The sequence below is a fragment of the Chelonia mydas genome, chromosome 7 (assembly GCF_015237465.2).
Source record: "Chelonia mydas isolate rCheMyd1 chromosome 7, rCheMyd1.pri.v2, whole genome shotgun sequence".
Lineage (NCBI taxonomy): Eukaryota > Metazoa > Chordata > Testudines > Cheloniidae > Chelonia > Chelonia mydas.
In genome coordinates this window covers 108975074-108992440 of record NC_057853.1, presented here as the reverse complement: position 1 = coordinate 108992440, position 17367 = coordinate 108975074, and the positions used below count along the sequence as shown (strand labels likewise).

The 17367-nt window shown below is 39.4% G+C and overlaps 2 protein-coding genes across 3 annotated transcripts in view; one reads left to right on the top strand and one right to left on the bottom strand.

Annotated features, from left to right (window-relative positions):
* The window catches only part of ENO4 (enolase 4), a 31705-nt gene extending 28436 nt beyond the window's left edge, over nt 1–3269 (top strand). Inside the window, exons 11-13 of the mRNA XM_007056319.4 lie at nt 141–208; nt 753–870; nt 2494–3269. Coding sequence (XP_007056381.2) covers nt 141–208; nt 753–870; nt 2494–2705 — 398 coding nt within the window. The 3' untranslated portion in view covers nt 2706–3269. The remainder of the gene's footprint in view (nt 1–140; nt 209–752; nt 871–2493) is intronic.
* Nucleotides 3270–3954: 685 nt separating this feature from the next.
* The window catches only part of SHTN1 (shootin 1), a 93655-nt gene continuing 80242 nt past the window's right edge, over nt 3955–17367 (bottom strand). For both annotated transcript variants that reach the window (XM_037904933.2, XM_043551619.1), the window contains 3 exons: nt 16718–16844; nt 15678–15861; nt 3955–6384 (listed from right to left, as the gene is read on the bottom strand). In XM_037904933.2, the coding sequence (XP_037760861.1) occupies nt 6162–6384; nt 15678–15861; nt 16718–16844 (534 nt within the window). In that variant the 3' untranslated portion in view covers nt 3955–6161. The remainder of the gene's footprint in view (nt 6385–15677; nt 15862–16717; nt 16845–17367) is intronic.

Here is a 17367-nt window from a genome sequence, read left to right as displayed (position 1 = left end):
GGGCATTTACTCCATCTTTCCCCTATTTGTATTTAACCTCAGAGCGAGCCAAAGGACTTAATGTATAAAAAGTGAAATCTATATTTTTGTGAAATATATAAAATATTTACTAATGAAGGTTAAAAACTCTTATTCTATAGGTCAAAAACATATTGCCATATTAGGAAGTCCAGCTGGAGAGTCTTCTGATGACAGCCTTGTAGATCTGGTATGTATTGAAGGCTGTTCAGTTGCAGAATTGCTAAACCATTGCTTTTATCATGAACTGGTATTTAGGAGAAAGGCATATAACCTATTAAAAGGGGTTTTTTCCTTAGAAAGTCACCTTTTACAGAGAGTTAATCTTTGAACTTTTATTATTTTTAAAAGCAAGAAAATAGCCAAAGCAGGATAAAGAGAACATACTTAAGTGTGTATTATCTATTTGCTTGCATTAGTCTGTAAAAATGTAAATGAATTACTGAAATTATACCTGAGTAGTAATAACAATCTTGTATAGTACATCTTAGCTCTGATAGTCTGTTTGTATTGACATTGCATTTGCAAATAAAGTTTCATTTCTTATGATAGTGATCATTAGTGTGCAACTCCAACTATACATTTAACTAAAGGAAGGTTTTATTCCCACATAAAGAGATGAGAAGTATTGTGAGTAGGGGTTTACTTTAGGACACCAAGTTAAATAACTAGGAAGAAAGTGACTTCATTGCTAAACCGTGGAATTTTAAAATATGCACTTTTTTTGTCCTAAGGCTGTTGGCCTGGGTGCCAGGTTTATCAAGTTGGGAGGTCTTTCCCGTGGAGAAAGGGTGACCAAATACAACCGCCTTCTTGCAATAGAGGAAGAACTGGCCAAGAATGGAACACTGCGTATGAGCTTCTTTCTTACTTGTTTTCAGCTTGCAATGAATAAGAGAACAAAGATTGCAGGAGGAATGATTGAAACTGCTCCACGGGAGGGAAGAGGAATGAAAAGACTATAAATAAGCAATGACAAAAAACTAGGATGGCACTTGCTACAGCGTATATTGTTGTCCTAATGGATTATCTGTTTACCTGAGTGTTAAAATAGTCCCCTTCTTGAGGAGTAGCCTACATCACATTTTTCAGCAGAATTAATTGGTTAGAATCTTCAAGCACATGTTGGCAAAAATAAGATAAAAATTAAATTAAATTAAGGTTTCTCCTCACAGAAAATTTTAGTCAAAAGCAGATGTATCGCCACCATAGCTTCAGTTTACAACCCATTTCACAGAAATATTCTTTACAAAAACAATGCTGAGAAAGTTCAGGTTGCATGAATAAGCACTCAAAAGTCAGGAAATGCTGATGTTAAGGATGCATGTGCAACGTTAGCTGTGCTCCTTATAAAGAACAGGAGTACTTGTGGCACCTTAGAGACTAACAAATTTATTAGAGCATAAGCTTTTGTGAGCTACAGCGGAAGCATCTGATGAAGTGAGCTGTAGCTCACGAAAGCTTATGCTCTAATAAATTTGTTAGTCTCTAAGGTGCTGCGAGTACTCCTTTTCTTTTTACGGATACAGACTAACACGGCTGCTACTCTGAAACCTGTGCTCCTTATATGTACCAGGATGAATGACATGGCCTACATCTTCTCTCACTCCAGTTTTATGCTGGTATAACTTCACTAACTTCAGTGGAGTCACTCTGGATTTTTACCTGTGTAAGTGAGAGAATAAAAGCCCAAAATCTTTAACACTTTGATAGCGTATTATTTCTTGCATATCTCAGATTTTTTTCACACAACTTTATATTCACATGTGTAGCATGTAATATATTTTCATTCTTTTATACTTACACTAACTCTAGATTTTTCTTATAGTCTAAGATATGTATAACTGTCAACAACCATGTATTCTACATGTTCTATACAAGTGTAATAGCCTTCCTTATGTTCAATTCAGAGGGTGAGGCAGCTAAAGGAACACAGCCAGTTTAATTTTTTTTTTTGGTAAATAAAATGTTTACCTATTATTAACACTTCAGATTACATACATATATATATATACACATATATATATATATATATATATATATATATACACACACACACACACACACACACTACTTACTTTCCCTACCACCACCATTTTTTGCATTGGTCTTGGCTAGGACTATGAAAAAAAAAAAATCTATGAAATCAGTTTACTTTACACATATGTAAAAACTGTAACAACTAACAGCAGTATAGTAATATAATAGCCCACATATAAGTTCACCATGTCCATTTTACTAGGAAAGAGACTTAGCTGAATATGCATGTGCAGCACAACCTTTCTTAGGTGCATTTCAAGTGACAGGGCACATAACTACAGCAGTATGAACTTAACTGGCTCATCAGTATTTTAGTATGCAGTACTTATGTAAATTAATCATAATACATGCATCATTTGGGATTATATTTCTTAAATCTAGTGTAGTGTCTGCAAATTTGTTTAGAACAATCAAGGAACTTTTCTTCCATTGCAGGTTCAGGAGAAAACCATGAATTTGTTGATTTTGCTGAAGAGGCACAAACAGCGGAAGAGCTTCTCAATGCACTCCCTCCCATAGAGCAGGACTCGTGGCCTTCACAGCATTCTCAGCCTCTGCTGGCCCGGGACCAAAATCCTGTTTCCTTACATGGTAGTACACTGCATCTCAACGAGGCTACCAAGATGGACCCATCAATATTTCCTTAATGACAGTTTGGCACTAAGTTGATATCAAAGGTCTAGTCCATCAAGGTGCTGAGCATCCTCAGCTCTCATTAAAGTTAATAGGAGTTGAAGGTGCTCAGCACCACACAGGATTGGATCCTAAATTTTGAGTTTTAGGTTCTGATGATGCCATTAGGTCTGTGAGGAGGTTAATCATGTGCTTGCGTGGAACCCTACTTAAGTTTCCACATGGTTGCAAGGGGTTCCCCCTTGTGCCAATGCAATAAGGCGAGAGCTCTAGTGAATTGTCAGTGAACCAAACTTCAGTTGTTTGATTGCCATTAATTCTACCGTTACATCTACCTAACAATAAACTATTTTTAAATCCCTGAAGTTCAGCATTACTTTGTTTTCACTCAAACGCATCCTATTTTGATAGTTTTTGTACCTGTGCATGTTTTATTAGTCTCTAATTCTGCTGTATCTGCTACACCTTGTATTTAGCTGGGACACTCTGAGTACTTTCCCAGACCGAGAAGAGCTCTGTGTAAGCTCAAAAGCGTGTCTCTCTTACCAACAGAAGTTGGTATAATAAAAGATATTACTTCCCACTCACCCTGTCTCTATAATTCTGCTATAAGACACTGCACTACTAAAATAGGTGTTTATATTTCTTTGTATATATTTTAGCCAGGGTAAATTTGTAACACAAAATAATCCTACACAGTAAGTCATTTCTTATTTTAGATATTCTATAACACTTACCTGAAGATACTTTGTGTGGGATTTTCAAAAACTGCTCCACACTGACCTATCTCTGCTCCCACTGACTTTAGTAAAAACAGAGTTAGGCCAGTAGGGAGAAGTTTTTGAAAATCTTACCCATCATCTGCAAAACAAGATTTTGGAGTACTGGATGTTTTAACAGCATTATTTTCTCCCAACTCTGCATAACTATATTTACTTTTTAAACAATAACAGTCTATCCATTTTAAAATGATCCTTAAGGTTTATATATAAGAACAACAAACTATGGACAAGTAATAAGCAAACATTTTATGAAAACAAAGAAACTTGACTGTTATGCTATTTCATCACACAACACATCCTCAACACCTCTCATCAGCCTGGTGTACATCAGGAATTTTGTCCTGATTTGAGCAACTGATGGCCAGTTACATCAGTGTAAACCCCAAGTGTAGACAAAAAGAGCTGCACTTTGCACAGGTAGAAGAGGTTACCCCATTTTCAAGTAAGGAATAACAATATCAAGATTTCACAGTGTTTGGGAAATTGTCAGTAAGATTTTTTAATAAGCAACAGTGAAAAGATAAATAATTTATATCAGTGTAACAGAAATAGTTTACATAAAAAGAAGTATTTTTAAAAAAAACCTTCTGTTTTAGGATAGCTTGCGGTTAACATATACAGCAGTAGTAATAATTTGAGGAAAAATACATTTATAAAATTTTACATTTTAAATTCAGTGTAAGCAAACAGATACCTAAGTGTAAAATTAACTACTAAAAAACCCACAGAAATGTAGATCTACAATAAAGTGACAAATTTCCCCAAATTTAGGAAATACATTGAGTTAACTAATTAGATCAACCCCAAGATTTGCTTAGCAAACATGCCAAAAAAAAAAAAAAAAAGCACAACTACCACATTTATGACTATCATTTTCTTTCTAAAAGAGAAGCACCAGACAGCCCCATGCAAAGCCAAGCTAACAAACTGAACACATTCATCCTTTTCAATAGTTAAAATACTATCACTGTTTCTTATGGGCATTAAAAAAAAAAAACTCCAATAGTGCATTCAGGTATATTACCACTCAACATCAGTAACACCAATCTTCAGTTTAAGTTAAAAAATAAATCCCTGATTACATTTGTTTGTTCAATGTAGTCGACAAGTAGAGTGAAATATTGTGCTGATTTTTAAAAATGTCTATGGAATGGGGATTGGTAGTGAAGAGTAAGTTATATACCTGTAGCTCTATCTTCATGGGAGAGAAGGGCCTTGATAAAATGTGGTACTTGTGTCATCACATGATAACACAACTCATGCCACCACAGTATAAGGCTTACAAGGATCATGTTGTAAGTTTGTGTGTTAGTAATACTGGACCTGCTCTTGAAGTCAATGGGAGCTCTGAGTGAAGATCAATTGCAAGATTGACAGAGAGGCCCAATCCTGTATACATTTACTCACAGGAGTCCAGTAAAATTTATTATTTATTACAGTAGCCCCAAGAGGCTCCAACCAACTTCAGATCCCCACTGTGCTGGGTGCTGTCTGTGCCCTGAAGAGTTTACAATCCAAACAGACAAGATGGACAAAAGTTGGGAGAACAAGACGGGGAACTGAGGCCCAGAAAAATTAAGTGATTTGCTCAACAACATATAGGAAGTTGTGTCAGAGCTGGGAACAGAATCCAGATCTCCTAAGTCCCAACCCAGTGCATTAACAGAGGCCCATCCTTCATCTTCAACTCAAAAGGATTTACATTTACTTCAGCGGGAGTTGGCTCATTAAAGCCAGACTACAATGGACTTCTATGCATAAGGATTATTTACATGTCTAATGATGTGCAGGAATGTATTTTCACACTGTGATCCAGTAAAGGGGGAGTGGAAATGTCCTCATAGGCACAGCTTTTCAGGATTGGGCCTTGTTCATTATTTTCCTATTCCCACTCTATATTGAGGACCTCACTCCACTGAAATCAATAGGAGTCTTTCCATTCATTTCAATGGAAGTGGGATCAGAACTTAACAGAGTTTCAATTCCCACAGGCTAAGGAAGCATCAGTTTAACACTCTAAATTTAGAAACAGTTACCAAAACTCCTGGTACCAAACTGGCAAACTGCACTGCCTGTTTTCACTGCTCGTGTCAACTGTTTACTGGAGAGACCATTTCACGTTTGTGCTTTGAAATGATTTAAAATAGCTTGTGTGGAGATGTTAGTGAGGAGGAGATCAGTAGAAGCCCTGTATTAAACAGGAATCAAAACATTTTTAAGGCAGTGTCTCAAACTGATTTTTATTGATATTACCCAGTCTAAATGAGGAAAGGTACTTCTTTGTGATTACCTACTTAGGGCCTGATCCAAAGCCCACTGAAATCAGAGGGAGGCCTTTCCACTGACTTTAGTGGGCTTTGGATCAGTCCCTTATTGGCTTTTACAAAGTGTCCAGCTAACACACACACAAAAAAAGTGGGATTTTTTTGATAAAATTAAAAAATAATATTGTGGGTAACCTATTATCTAGGAAAATACACATACGGGACCCAAACAAAAAGGGATTTTGAGTTGTATATAGTTATGTAACCTGCTAATGCATATACCAAAACTGCATACAATAGGCCATTTCAGTAAGCTATTACTGAATATAGTTCTGAGTGCAGAATATAGCCCTTGCCAATTCACCTAAGCAATTTACACTTACTGAGAAGGACTTCCAAAAATCTCAGCCTTTTAGCATAACAATTAGCAGTTAGAGCTGTCTGAATCTTTTGCTTTATCAACAGTAGTTTCTTTATATAATTGTTTATTTTTTTCTTCTTTCATCTTGTGTTGATTTATGATTTTTTCAAGCATCTGGTCTTTGGTTTGTGCTTCACTGGTGGAAACAGGATCTAAAACTACAATCGATTCCGTTTGATTTTCTCGGCTAATAGATTTTCTTGCAAATCCCAAGTAACTAGGTGACCTGGGAAGAAAAGTAGAATAAATAAATACACAGATAAAAGGTTTCTTTATCACATTTTTGGAACAAAAGTGAGCAGAAATGTATTTAAATTATTAGCAGCATGGATGACCAGGATAGTTGCATTGTACCGACAATGACAGACAAGTATAATAATCAGTTAATATACTAAATACACTATGAATTTAAGAAGTGAACTAGGAAAATTTAAGTTATACAGCAGCAAACAAGGGCTTTCAGACTATGAAGGAGAACGTCATTTTTAAGTGACATTCTCTTTTCTGTGATCTCTCTACATCAGCTCATAGCTGGACCCCAGGTTTTAGGTTCTACATGTCAGTCAGGGAGGTGGCAGTAAATAAAACTCGGGATTTTCACACCATAATCCTGTAGTGAAGTAGGGAGAACGTGGCCTCTTGTCCACAACTGCATTCTGCCTCCTCAAAGAGGATGAACACAGCCTAAATGTCCTAAACTCTGCCACATGCTACAGAGGTAGACTGAGATGGTCAGATATTCAAATTGTGCTCACCACTCTGCATCATTCTCAATGAAGAGCACTTCTGACAATCCAGCCATGAGATTCACTAACATGCAGAGGGTAATGGGCCCAGATTCTACACTTTTTGAGATAGGCTAATACTCTGATTCTTTGCTGTGGGGAGATTGTCACAGGAAGAAGAATATTGTGGGTGCTTGCCTAGGAAGACCACCACAAAGCAAACTGAAAGGACTTGACTACTTTAGGGAGTTTTCTACTAGTGAAGTTACAAGTGTGCAACCCCCTAGTGTAGATAACTGCACCAGTGTAGAATAGGGCTAGCACTGGTATGACTTCGCCTAAATGAGACTACAAAAGGGGTCTACTTGGGGCAGCTACATCCCTGTGACTAGGTAAACATGGGCAGATGAACTACATCAGTGCAAAAATCCCTAATGTAGATAACCCCTAGATTCACCAACAAGTTGGTGGCTCTGCTCTCATGGAAGAGCTAACTACACATGACTGCTGGGTTCAGCTGCACATGCTTGCCTGGAGCCATTTTTTGTCTATCTCCAACACAATCAGCAATGCAGCTCCAAGCTGCCAGTAAGTGAACTTGAGTATTGAAAGGAAAAACTAGAATCTACAGAAGGAAAAGAAGTGAACGTGATGGTTCCATCTGTTATGAGCTGCCCTCTCATGTGACTGTCTGAGACAGAAAGACAACAGGGAGAGAGGACACCTGGTTCAGCAACAAACTCAAGCGATGAGATTTCATGGGCTCCTATCGGACAGACAGGGAGATAGTAAATTCTGCAACCTGAACTGATGCAAGTAAAGTCACAGAAATGGCAAGTTGTACTGAAGGTTTGTATTCTACACCCTAAGAGTGAAATTTCTCATCTGGTTTATGCAAGAGACGAATGTTTTGCATTTACATTTCAAACGGCACATGGTTGTTTGTATTTAGTGAAATTCCACGTTCAAGCAACCTTCACAAGCATCATGTCTAACATAAGAGCTTCAGTACAAGTTAATTAATTCTGAAATTGGCACTAATAGATACAGTTGCAGACTCACTTGAATACAGTCAAAACACACAAAATTAAGAAGGAAAATGCTGCTTATTTTATGCAAATGATGCCTCACTCAAGCTTATTTTTGCTGAAAATATAAGGTGGGATATTTTGAACATTACAGTGAATGAAACTTTTCAGACCAGTGTAACTACAAGAGGGTTATTTTAGAAAGTGCTACGTCTGAAAAGCTGATTGCCCAACACTATAAAAATGGTCAAAGCCATAAATGCCACGTTCATTTTTATTTCACTTCGGAGGTAACTATCTTTCAAATCTCAACAGCTGGACTATTTAATACAATCTGGTGAATCAAAGTATAATTCTGCACTGGGCTCACAGCAGGGAGTCTGCATTAGTGCGTGGCAGCCATCCAACAACTGATGCACAGCCAAACACTCTGAAGTCTGTTTCACTTACAATAAAAATGGATAAAACTGCAATCATATTTACCACCTTCAAGGACAGAAAAATGAAAGATTTAAATCTGTCGATATAAAATAGTTTAATGGAGAAATCCAGTGATTAAGTCCAGTGTTATATTTTCTAGTGTAAAAGAAGGACTATTCACAATTCATTTTACTAGTATTTCCTTCGTCAAGTCCTTTACACAGCTACACCAGTTTGTCAGGACTGCTGCTAGGGAGTGTTATTGTTTAAATTATAAATCCCATTTATATATCTCACTCGTAACAGTTCAAATACAGCTGAAATTTGGAATGATATAGTTTCAGCCCAAGAGTAAATATAAAGTCATTTTTAAAAAGCAAAGAAAATTCCACGCTTTGTCAAAAAAAAAAAAAAAATCAACTTTTATTGCCACAAATAAAGGTTGGGAGAGCAATTAGTGCATAATATGGTTAACTGCCTTTAAAAAATATATAACTACAAATCCAACTGACTCAGATATTTACTTCCAGCTCTACACAAAGCATCTTTCCATTCAGAATTTTATTTTGGATGTCAAACTCAAATTATTAGTTGTGCAAATATGTGTTGAAGACTGAAATATTCTCCGAGTTCATATTTACAACAGAATAGTGCGGAAATCCACACACATTACATTTTTCAAAGCGACTAAATGTTTCTAATCTATTATATGAAACCTAAATACATCTTTACATGATAAACGGTAATATAACTGGCAGTCTAATGTGTCAGCTCCCCTGCAGTTTCGAGCAGGAGTGCTTGTAATTTTAACACAAAAATACCCACATTAACACCGTGACACAAGCCAACAAAAGCAACAAAACAAAGAGTTATGCCTGACTGTCAATCGGAGAAATAGTGCCACTGTTGCTTTTGCAGTAATTCTGAGCTTGGGGGCAGCTGCAGTATAACAGGGCAAACTGAGGACCAGTTCCGTCAACTCTGATGTGGATTTTCCTTTTCGTCACTGGTTTGCATTGAAACTTTAAGATTATTAAAATCTGGTTTTCTGTTAATTACATCATTTTGTTATAGACATTAAAAGCTAAAGATTCCTAAATACATGTCTGGACAGAGTCCTGATCATTTGCAAAAGCACAAGCCCAAAAGGACAACATTAAGAGAGTGAAAAAACACGGTTGAAACATTCATGTTTCGATCCCACAGTTTGACGACATTAACACAATTCTACGCTAACTATGATTTCAGGAGCAAGAACCAGGAGTCCTTGTGGCACCCTAAAGACTAATAAATTTAGTCTCTAAAGTGCCATAAGGACTCCTTCTTCTTTCTGCTGATACAGACTAACACGGCTACCACTCTGAAACCTATCCTTTCAGGACTTCCCTATTAATTTACCATATCGAAGCAAAATCCCCTGAAAAGAGTGTTGTCCTCATCCAAAACTAAATATGGTTTGAAGCTTTATGAAAGTTGGGACTAGATTAACATCATATTGTGGGACACTGCAGCTTACGCTACCTAGAAACCAAACCTGCGACTCAGGTTCAGGTTTGAGCGCTGTTGTAGCTGTGTCGGGCCTGAGAGACAAGCTGGGTGAGGCAATACGTTTTATCGGACCAATTTCTGTTAGCGAAAGAGAGAAAATTTCCAGCTACTCAGAGCTTGTCTCTAAGGGTATGTCTATACTACCCGCCGGATTGGCGGGCAGAGATCGATCCAGCAGGGGTCGATTTATTGCATCTAGTCTAGAAGCGACAAATCGACCCGAGTGCTCTCCCGTCGACTTCGGTGCTCCACCAGGGTGAGAGACGCAGGCAGAGTCAACGGGGGAGCGTCAGCAGTTGACTCACCGCAGTGAAGACACCGCGGTGAGTAGATCTAAGTACGTCGACTTCAGCTACGTTATTCACATAGCTAAAGTTGTGTCACTTAGATCGATCCTCCCTCCCGCCCAGTATAGACCAGGCCTGAGACTTGGTTTGTCATATCTTTGTCTACTAAGGGTATGTCTACACTACCCGCCGGATTGGCGGATAGTGATCGATCTATCGGGGATTGATTTATCGCGTCTAATGTAGACACGATAAATCGATCCCCGATCGCTCTGCCGTCGACTCCTGTAATCCACTGCGGCAAGAGGCGGAAGCGGAGTTGACGGGGAGCGGCAGCAGTCAACCCCAAGCCGTGAGGACGCGAGGTAAGTCGACCTAAGATATGTCGACTTCAGCTACGCTATTCTCTTAGGTGAAATTGCGTACCTTACATCGACTCCCTCCCCAGTGTAGACCAGGCCTAAGAAAAACTTTCCTACAACCTCTCCCAGAAACTAAGGTGAAATTCACTCCTGTACTACAAAACTTAAGGAAATGGGCTGTATGCACAGAACTGAACACGGGGTCAGTGTTTGTGACATTTATCTCCCTTAATCCACAGGCAGGTCACAAGGCTGCAATGCAACTTTCCACAGGCTACTAGTCCAACCTATGTGCCCTTTACAACTCCCTAAACCATGGATTTGGGCCAAATCACAGATCAGTAACCTGTCTCCGTACCCACCTTCAGTGACCCTCTTCTGCACCAGGCTATTTAGGGAAGCACAGGCCAACTGTGGCCCTCTACAGAAGTGTGGCAGACATCAGCCTGAGAGTAAATTAACCCTTAGAGCATTAACACAGCAAGTGCTGCAGAAATACATATGAGAACATTTCAGAATCTGTAGCAGAGAAGTGAATAAAATTCAAAGGACTAAAGGCAAACACCTGTTATATTAGTACATAGAGATAATGAATTTTCACAAAACCTTCTTTACACTCTAGTTCTTTTCAAATGTGAGTTTCGGGAATGAAGAAATTGCCACAGTGGATTAGAACAGTGGTCCAGCTATTTCTTTTTCCTATCTCTGACAGTTGCCAATACCAGGAGAAAGAAATCTTATAACAGACAATCATAGAATACCTTGCCCATGTTGGAAGTTCTTTCCTAAGCCTAGGCAGGTAGTAGTTAGCTACAAGGAATTTAATGCTCAACAGAACTGAATTTTTAGAAATACTCCATAGTCAGTGGGCTGGACTATCAAACCACCTAAAAACCATTGGTTTCAGAGTAACAGCCGTATTAGTCTGTATTCGCAAAAAGAAAAGGAGTACTTGTGGCACCTTAGAGACTAACCAATGCATCCGATGAAGTGAGCTGTAGCTCACGAAAGCTTATGCTCAGATAAATTGGTTAGTCTCTAAGGTGCCACAAGTACTCCTTTTCTTTTTCTAAAAACCATTGTCACTTTTATGCCTGCCATAGCATGTACTTGAATAATCAGTGAAAGTCACTGAAACGGAATGGTTTTGAATATCGTTTCAGTGTCAACTATCTGCACTATAATTTAGGGTATTTTTATACATTTTATACACACACACACACACACACACACACACACACACGAGAGAGAGAATCTATGTCAGCTACTTTTAAAACTATTTGTTAAAAATAAGAAGATTCTCAACTTCCAGAACATCCCATTGTCCTCCTCATTTTGTTCTTCAAGCTTAATTGTCCATGTTCAACCTGCATACGGAAAACCTTTGTAGTTGTGTCTTGCTGAGGCCGACCTGTTTCCTGCAGTGTCAGTAGACAATTCAGTGGTACTAAGATTACAGCTGAGAGGAGGAGAACAAATCCTTTAATTGTATAAAATCATCAGATTAAGCCTTCCCCTCTGTGTAGTTCATTCTGTTAACTGAGTCATCTACTGCCTGGAAACAAATGTTTACTAAGTGGGGGAGGGGAGGAAAAAAAAGGAAGAGCGAGGCACACCTTTCCTTTCTATGTGTACACACCACAGGAGCCATGGGAACTCCCTTGGCTTCCAACCGAACAAAGCATTAACTAGTCTCTCTTGAGGAATTGCCATTAAATTAAGACTCCTGCTGGGATAAATGTTTGGGAGGACAGTTGTATGGGGAGTCGTCTTAAAGTTGAGCTAAGGCCCACAGTTTCTGTTTGTGACCCATTCCTTCCTGTGCCTCTCCTCCCCACCCCCCGGCTCCCGATTCCACACCAGCTTATTAACAGCTTCTAGCCTTCAATTTATTAACCTGTTGTATTGAAATCACTGGACTGATAGTCAAAAACAAAGCATTGTCCTCGGAACTAATTTTTCCAAATTCTGAAATATGATCAGTTAGTCTGTTTACAGGGATGTTTTAGAACTGACTTGCATCTACTCGCATGAGGCCCAGTTCTAGAATCCTGGCTCAGACTGTGGAGCGCTTACATGTATGTGAGTACTCCAATTACTTTATTTAAGTCACTATCTTGTAAGCACTTATAAACAAGAAATTTTATTCATGTGTTTAGTTCCATTTAAGCCAATGGGTGAAATTCTGGCCGCACTGAAGTCAATGGCAAAACTCCCATTGAGACCGGTGAGGCGTGAGTCTACTAGTGTCAGTAAATTATTCATGTATTTGGATTGCAAAGTTGGGCCTTCACTGACTACATGATCCCCTTCTTCAATGGGACTACTCACATGAGTGAAAGCTACTCAACATGAGTAAATGTTGCAGAATTGGGCGTTTAATATTAGCTAACATTCTTTACACACCACTCAGACGATGGGCTACAGAAGACTGACAATAAAGCAAAAAGCAATACATCATGCAGGACTATTTACTTGATTTTTTCAATAGGGATGCTGTAGATCTTTACATTTAAAGTTAGAGCAAACCAAAGAAAAACAGATTACATGGGAAAAGAGTTCCTGTAATTAGGGAACCTGTACTCTTGCATGGCAGGGTGCACTGTCAGTGGTCTGACAAACCACTGAAAACAATAATAAAGGTCAAACCTTTGTCAGGGTTTAAAGAAATGTAAATGGTAATGAGATGGATAAAGCCCCTTATCTTGGGCGGGAAGAAGGACAGTTAATAATTTGCTTGTACCTCTTGCTTAGGTGTCTGGTCAAAGCAGAGTGTTGTATGTTTCTTACCAGCCTGGTTAACCATGAAGTAAATCTAGGATGCTGCTTAATTACAGTTTCAAGTTGTCAGCTGTGTTCAGCAAAATGATTTTGCCCTGACTTCAGTCCTCCTTCCAAAGCAACATACATTAGTGCCTAGGGCAGGGATCGGCAACCTTTGGCATGAGGCCAGTCAGAAAACTTTGCCGGTGGGCTGGGACGGTTTGTTTACCTGCAGCATCCGCAGGTTCGGCCAATCGCAGCTCCCACTGGCTGTGGTTCGCCGTTCCAGGCCAATGGGGGCTGCAGGAAGCAGCGCGGGCCAAGGGATGTGCTGGCCGCTGCTTCCTACGACCCCCATTGGCCTGGAATGGCGAACCGCGGCCAGTGGGAGCTGCGATTGGCCGAAGTAAACAAACCGTCCCGGCCTGCCAGCGGATTCCCCTGATGGGCTGCGTGCCAAAGGTTGCCGACCCCTGGCCTAGGGGCTGCTCCAGTGAATCCTGGCTTCAAACAACCCCAACTGACCAAAAATGCAGTTAGGTATCAATATGATGCAAGGCACCCTGGCCAGGTCTTCTTTTCCCTCCCAGCCCAGCAGCCTTTTCCCAGGGAAACGGCACCAAAGTCCCTACACCATCTGTATTCCATTGGAGGATCCTGCTTGACAATAGCTTTGGGATGGTTCCCCCTAGTCAGGCCAGTTTACACCAATGGAACAGCATACCTCACTAGAGAACCTGGCCCACAGCATTTGTATTGGTGCATTAACAGAGAGACTAAAATTAAATGTGTCTTTTAGGTTCCCACAGAATAGGCAAGCTGCAAAATAAATTAAGCTTCACATATGCTTTTATAGCACGTAACAACTGTGACTGTCAACACAAGATCCTTTTCACTGTCAATTCACCACGCATTCTGCAAGACCTTGGGCCTGCAATTATTTCATTTCCTTTCTTGCAAATGTAATTTCCACTTAGTTTGGTGGAATAAAAGGTAGACAAAAAGTGGTAAGAGTCGCAGAATTTTCTGATTAAGGTTATCTGTTCAAAATGGTAAATATCTATAGGCTAACAATGCGGTGTTTCTCAGAAACAAACTCACCTCTGCCGAATTGCCTCTGTATCAGGGTATTGGTTAAAAAAAAACAAAACCACACAGCTACATTGTGGAGGTCAAATTAATTGTTAAACAAATTTAAAATCAGAAAGATAAAGAGTAAGTATAGATCATATTTCTTTTAAGGACTCTTATTGAATATATTTCAGTGGAGGAAGACACCTGATTGGAGAGAGATATTTGCTTTTAAAATTCAATTGGGATTAAATAAAACTATAAGGCACAGAAAGGATATAAGGTCTTTCATTAAATAAAAACAAAACAAAGAGAGAGACACAGAGAGAGATGAAAGCACCAACAAGAGAATAAAGCAAATATCAGTTCACAAAAAATATATCTGAATTGAATTTCCAGTTCATTTGTCCCGATTCTCCCCTTTGAACTAAGCAATGGAGACCTACGAGAATAGGTGTTCTTTTTCTACTGATGGAACAGGAAATCAGAGGTTTAATTAACCATGATTATAATATTCTGCTGATCTGATTTGTCTCACCTATTTCCTTTTTCTTTAAGTGACAGACTACCTGACAAACATCCTGGCAAGAGAACTAAAGCAAATCTGCAGACTAATTTCAAAAAAAGTTTGCATTGTTATAAAACAAACTGATCCTCAACCGGATCTGTCTGAAATGTATATTTCTGAAGCAGGATTAACTCTTTGATCCTTAAATGGAACTTTGAAGCTTCAATCTGTTGTACCAAAAGAATCCTCTGTCTGTTGTGCCAAAATAGTATCTGATTCTACATTTTCTTTCAGCATCTAAATCCTGTGACTTCCGGATAGTTCGACATTTCCATTTCCTGCTGTTAAATGTTATTTTGAGATTGTGAAAATGTGCATTCCTTTTCGTCCACAGGGGGCAAAAACCAAAAGAAACACTTTTCAATTGGTCAGGTTTATTTAACACTAATGTTGGATTTACAAACTGGCTGTTTTTTAAAACCAAGAATACACTGCCCACCTATATCCCCTCTTCTTTATTGAGAATGGGGAGAATACCTCAAGTATTCCTCCAAAAGTCCCACTATCTTTTTGTAGTGAGAGATCCTGAATATCTCTGGGCAGTAGACTCATTGACTCTAGGGCGACAAGAGCCTTGTTATAATGGAGAGTTCAATCTCCAAGCGGGACTGAGTGATAACTTGTATGAACAGTTACATATTGCACTTTTTCCTGATTAACAAAGTGATGTAAATGGCATAAATATACACCAGTGAGATAGGTTTGGCATTAACATCTGACTGGATGTCCATAAATAGCATTACTTACTGAAATGTAACCTTAGAACTTGCGCTTTCCTTCATTTGAAGAGACCCTTCGCCCAACTCAGGTGTTTTGGAGCTGAATTCTGCCTCCAGAGTTTTCTTGTTCAATTCTGTTTGTGTAGTACCGGATTCTGAACCTAACACTGGCATGGATTTGGATTCTGATGTGGCCAAGACTCCAGCCGGACCTAAAACCCAAACAGAGTTTAGCATTTTTGTTACCCCTGCTTGTCATGGGTATTGAATCACAGATCAGCCCAATGTAATTCCAGTCAATTAGGTAGGTCAAATCAGTTCCTTAAAGAGTAGCTTCTAATTCATGGAAAGTGCTGAAATGCATTCCATTTAGAATCAGCCTCTCTCTCTCTCCAGCGTCAAAATGCCATGGCTCAGTGCAGCCAAGCCTAGGATTTCGAAGGGTCCCACAGGAACTACAGAACCCCAGCTGCTGTCTGAATTCACTCAGCTGAGAAGCGTGGACTGGTGAGTATATTGAAGGTGTTAATGTTTCTCTTTTCTGCTATAAAAGGATATCTGAACAAAGCTTTAAAACCATTAAAAGCTGCCACCAGTACTTGTTCTTCAGAGGGAGTGAATTCAAGATGGCGGCTGTAAGCTATCATTCCCCTATTTTACATTAGTTTATGAAACACACCTTTGCAGGAAGCACAGAGCAGCAAAGTCAGTCCAAGGACTTCAGTAATGCTGTCTGAACTCAGGAGCAGAAGGTTTACAAGGGTGGGCGGAGAGCACTGACACACAAAATAAATCTGTTAGTCTTTAATGTGCCACCCGACTCCTTGTTGTTTTTGTCGATACAGACTAACATGGCTACCCCCTGATACTTATACTAGAGAAAATCGTGATGGCAGAGTGAAGCTATTAAGGGAAAGTGGATCAGTTGGGAAGCAATTAGAGCTCTCCCAAATAACATTGGGTGAACTTGGAAAGGTCTTAAAGACAGAGTAATTTGGCTTTAAATAGCTTTAATGCAAGTTCTATGAAACTCAACAGTAGGACTATGAAGGGATCGAGCCAACTTACTACTGCTGTCTTGCTCGGCTGTCACCTTCCTGCGCCGTAAAATTCTTTCTAACTCAGTTTCATTGTTCTCTGTGTCTGTTTCAAGAGATTTTAAGCTTCTTGAACTGGTGGATTTGTTGAGTGTTTCCTGTAGTAAGAAATATACACAAAGGGTCATCAGAACACAGGCTTTTCCAAAACAGTAGATAAGGTCAAACAAGTGAAACAGGTATTGGAGATGGTAAGTGTTACCAGTTTAGATTAAGTAAGTAACAGTTCTGCTCAGTAAGCACTATGAACCAGGAACTCCTGATTCTACTACTATCACAGAGTCCCTCCGGGACACTGGGCAGGTCACTTAACCTTTCTACCTCAATTTACCTATCAGTAAAATGGGGAGAAACATGATTACAGAGCATTTGTGAGGCTTACTGACCCATAATCAGCACAGGAGGAGGCCCCTGGCAGTGGAAAATTCCATCTGTGGGGAAGCCTGCAAGGGACCTAGGCTTGCCAAAAATGAGGCAGTGCTGGCGAGGGAGAGATTATGTCTAGGTAATTTAGCACATCCCCTGAACAGACTCCGTGAAGACCTGACCTCAAGCTAACAATGCCCTTTCCTGGTGAATCCCACTCTGTAGCAAGGAATCAGGCTAGCTCTGTGTGGGTAA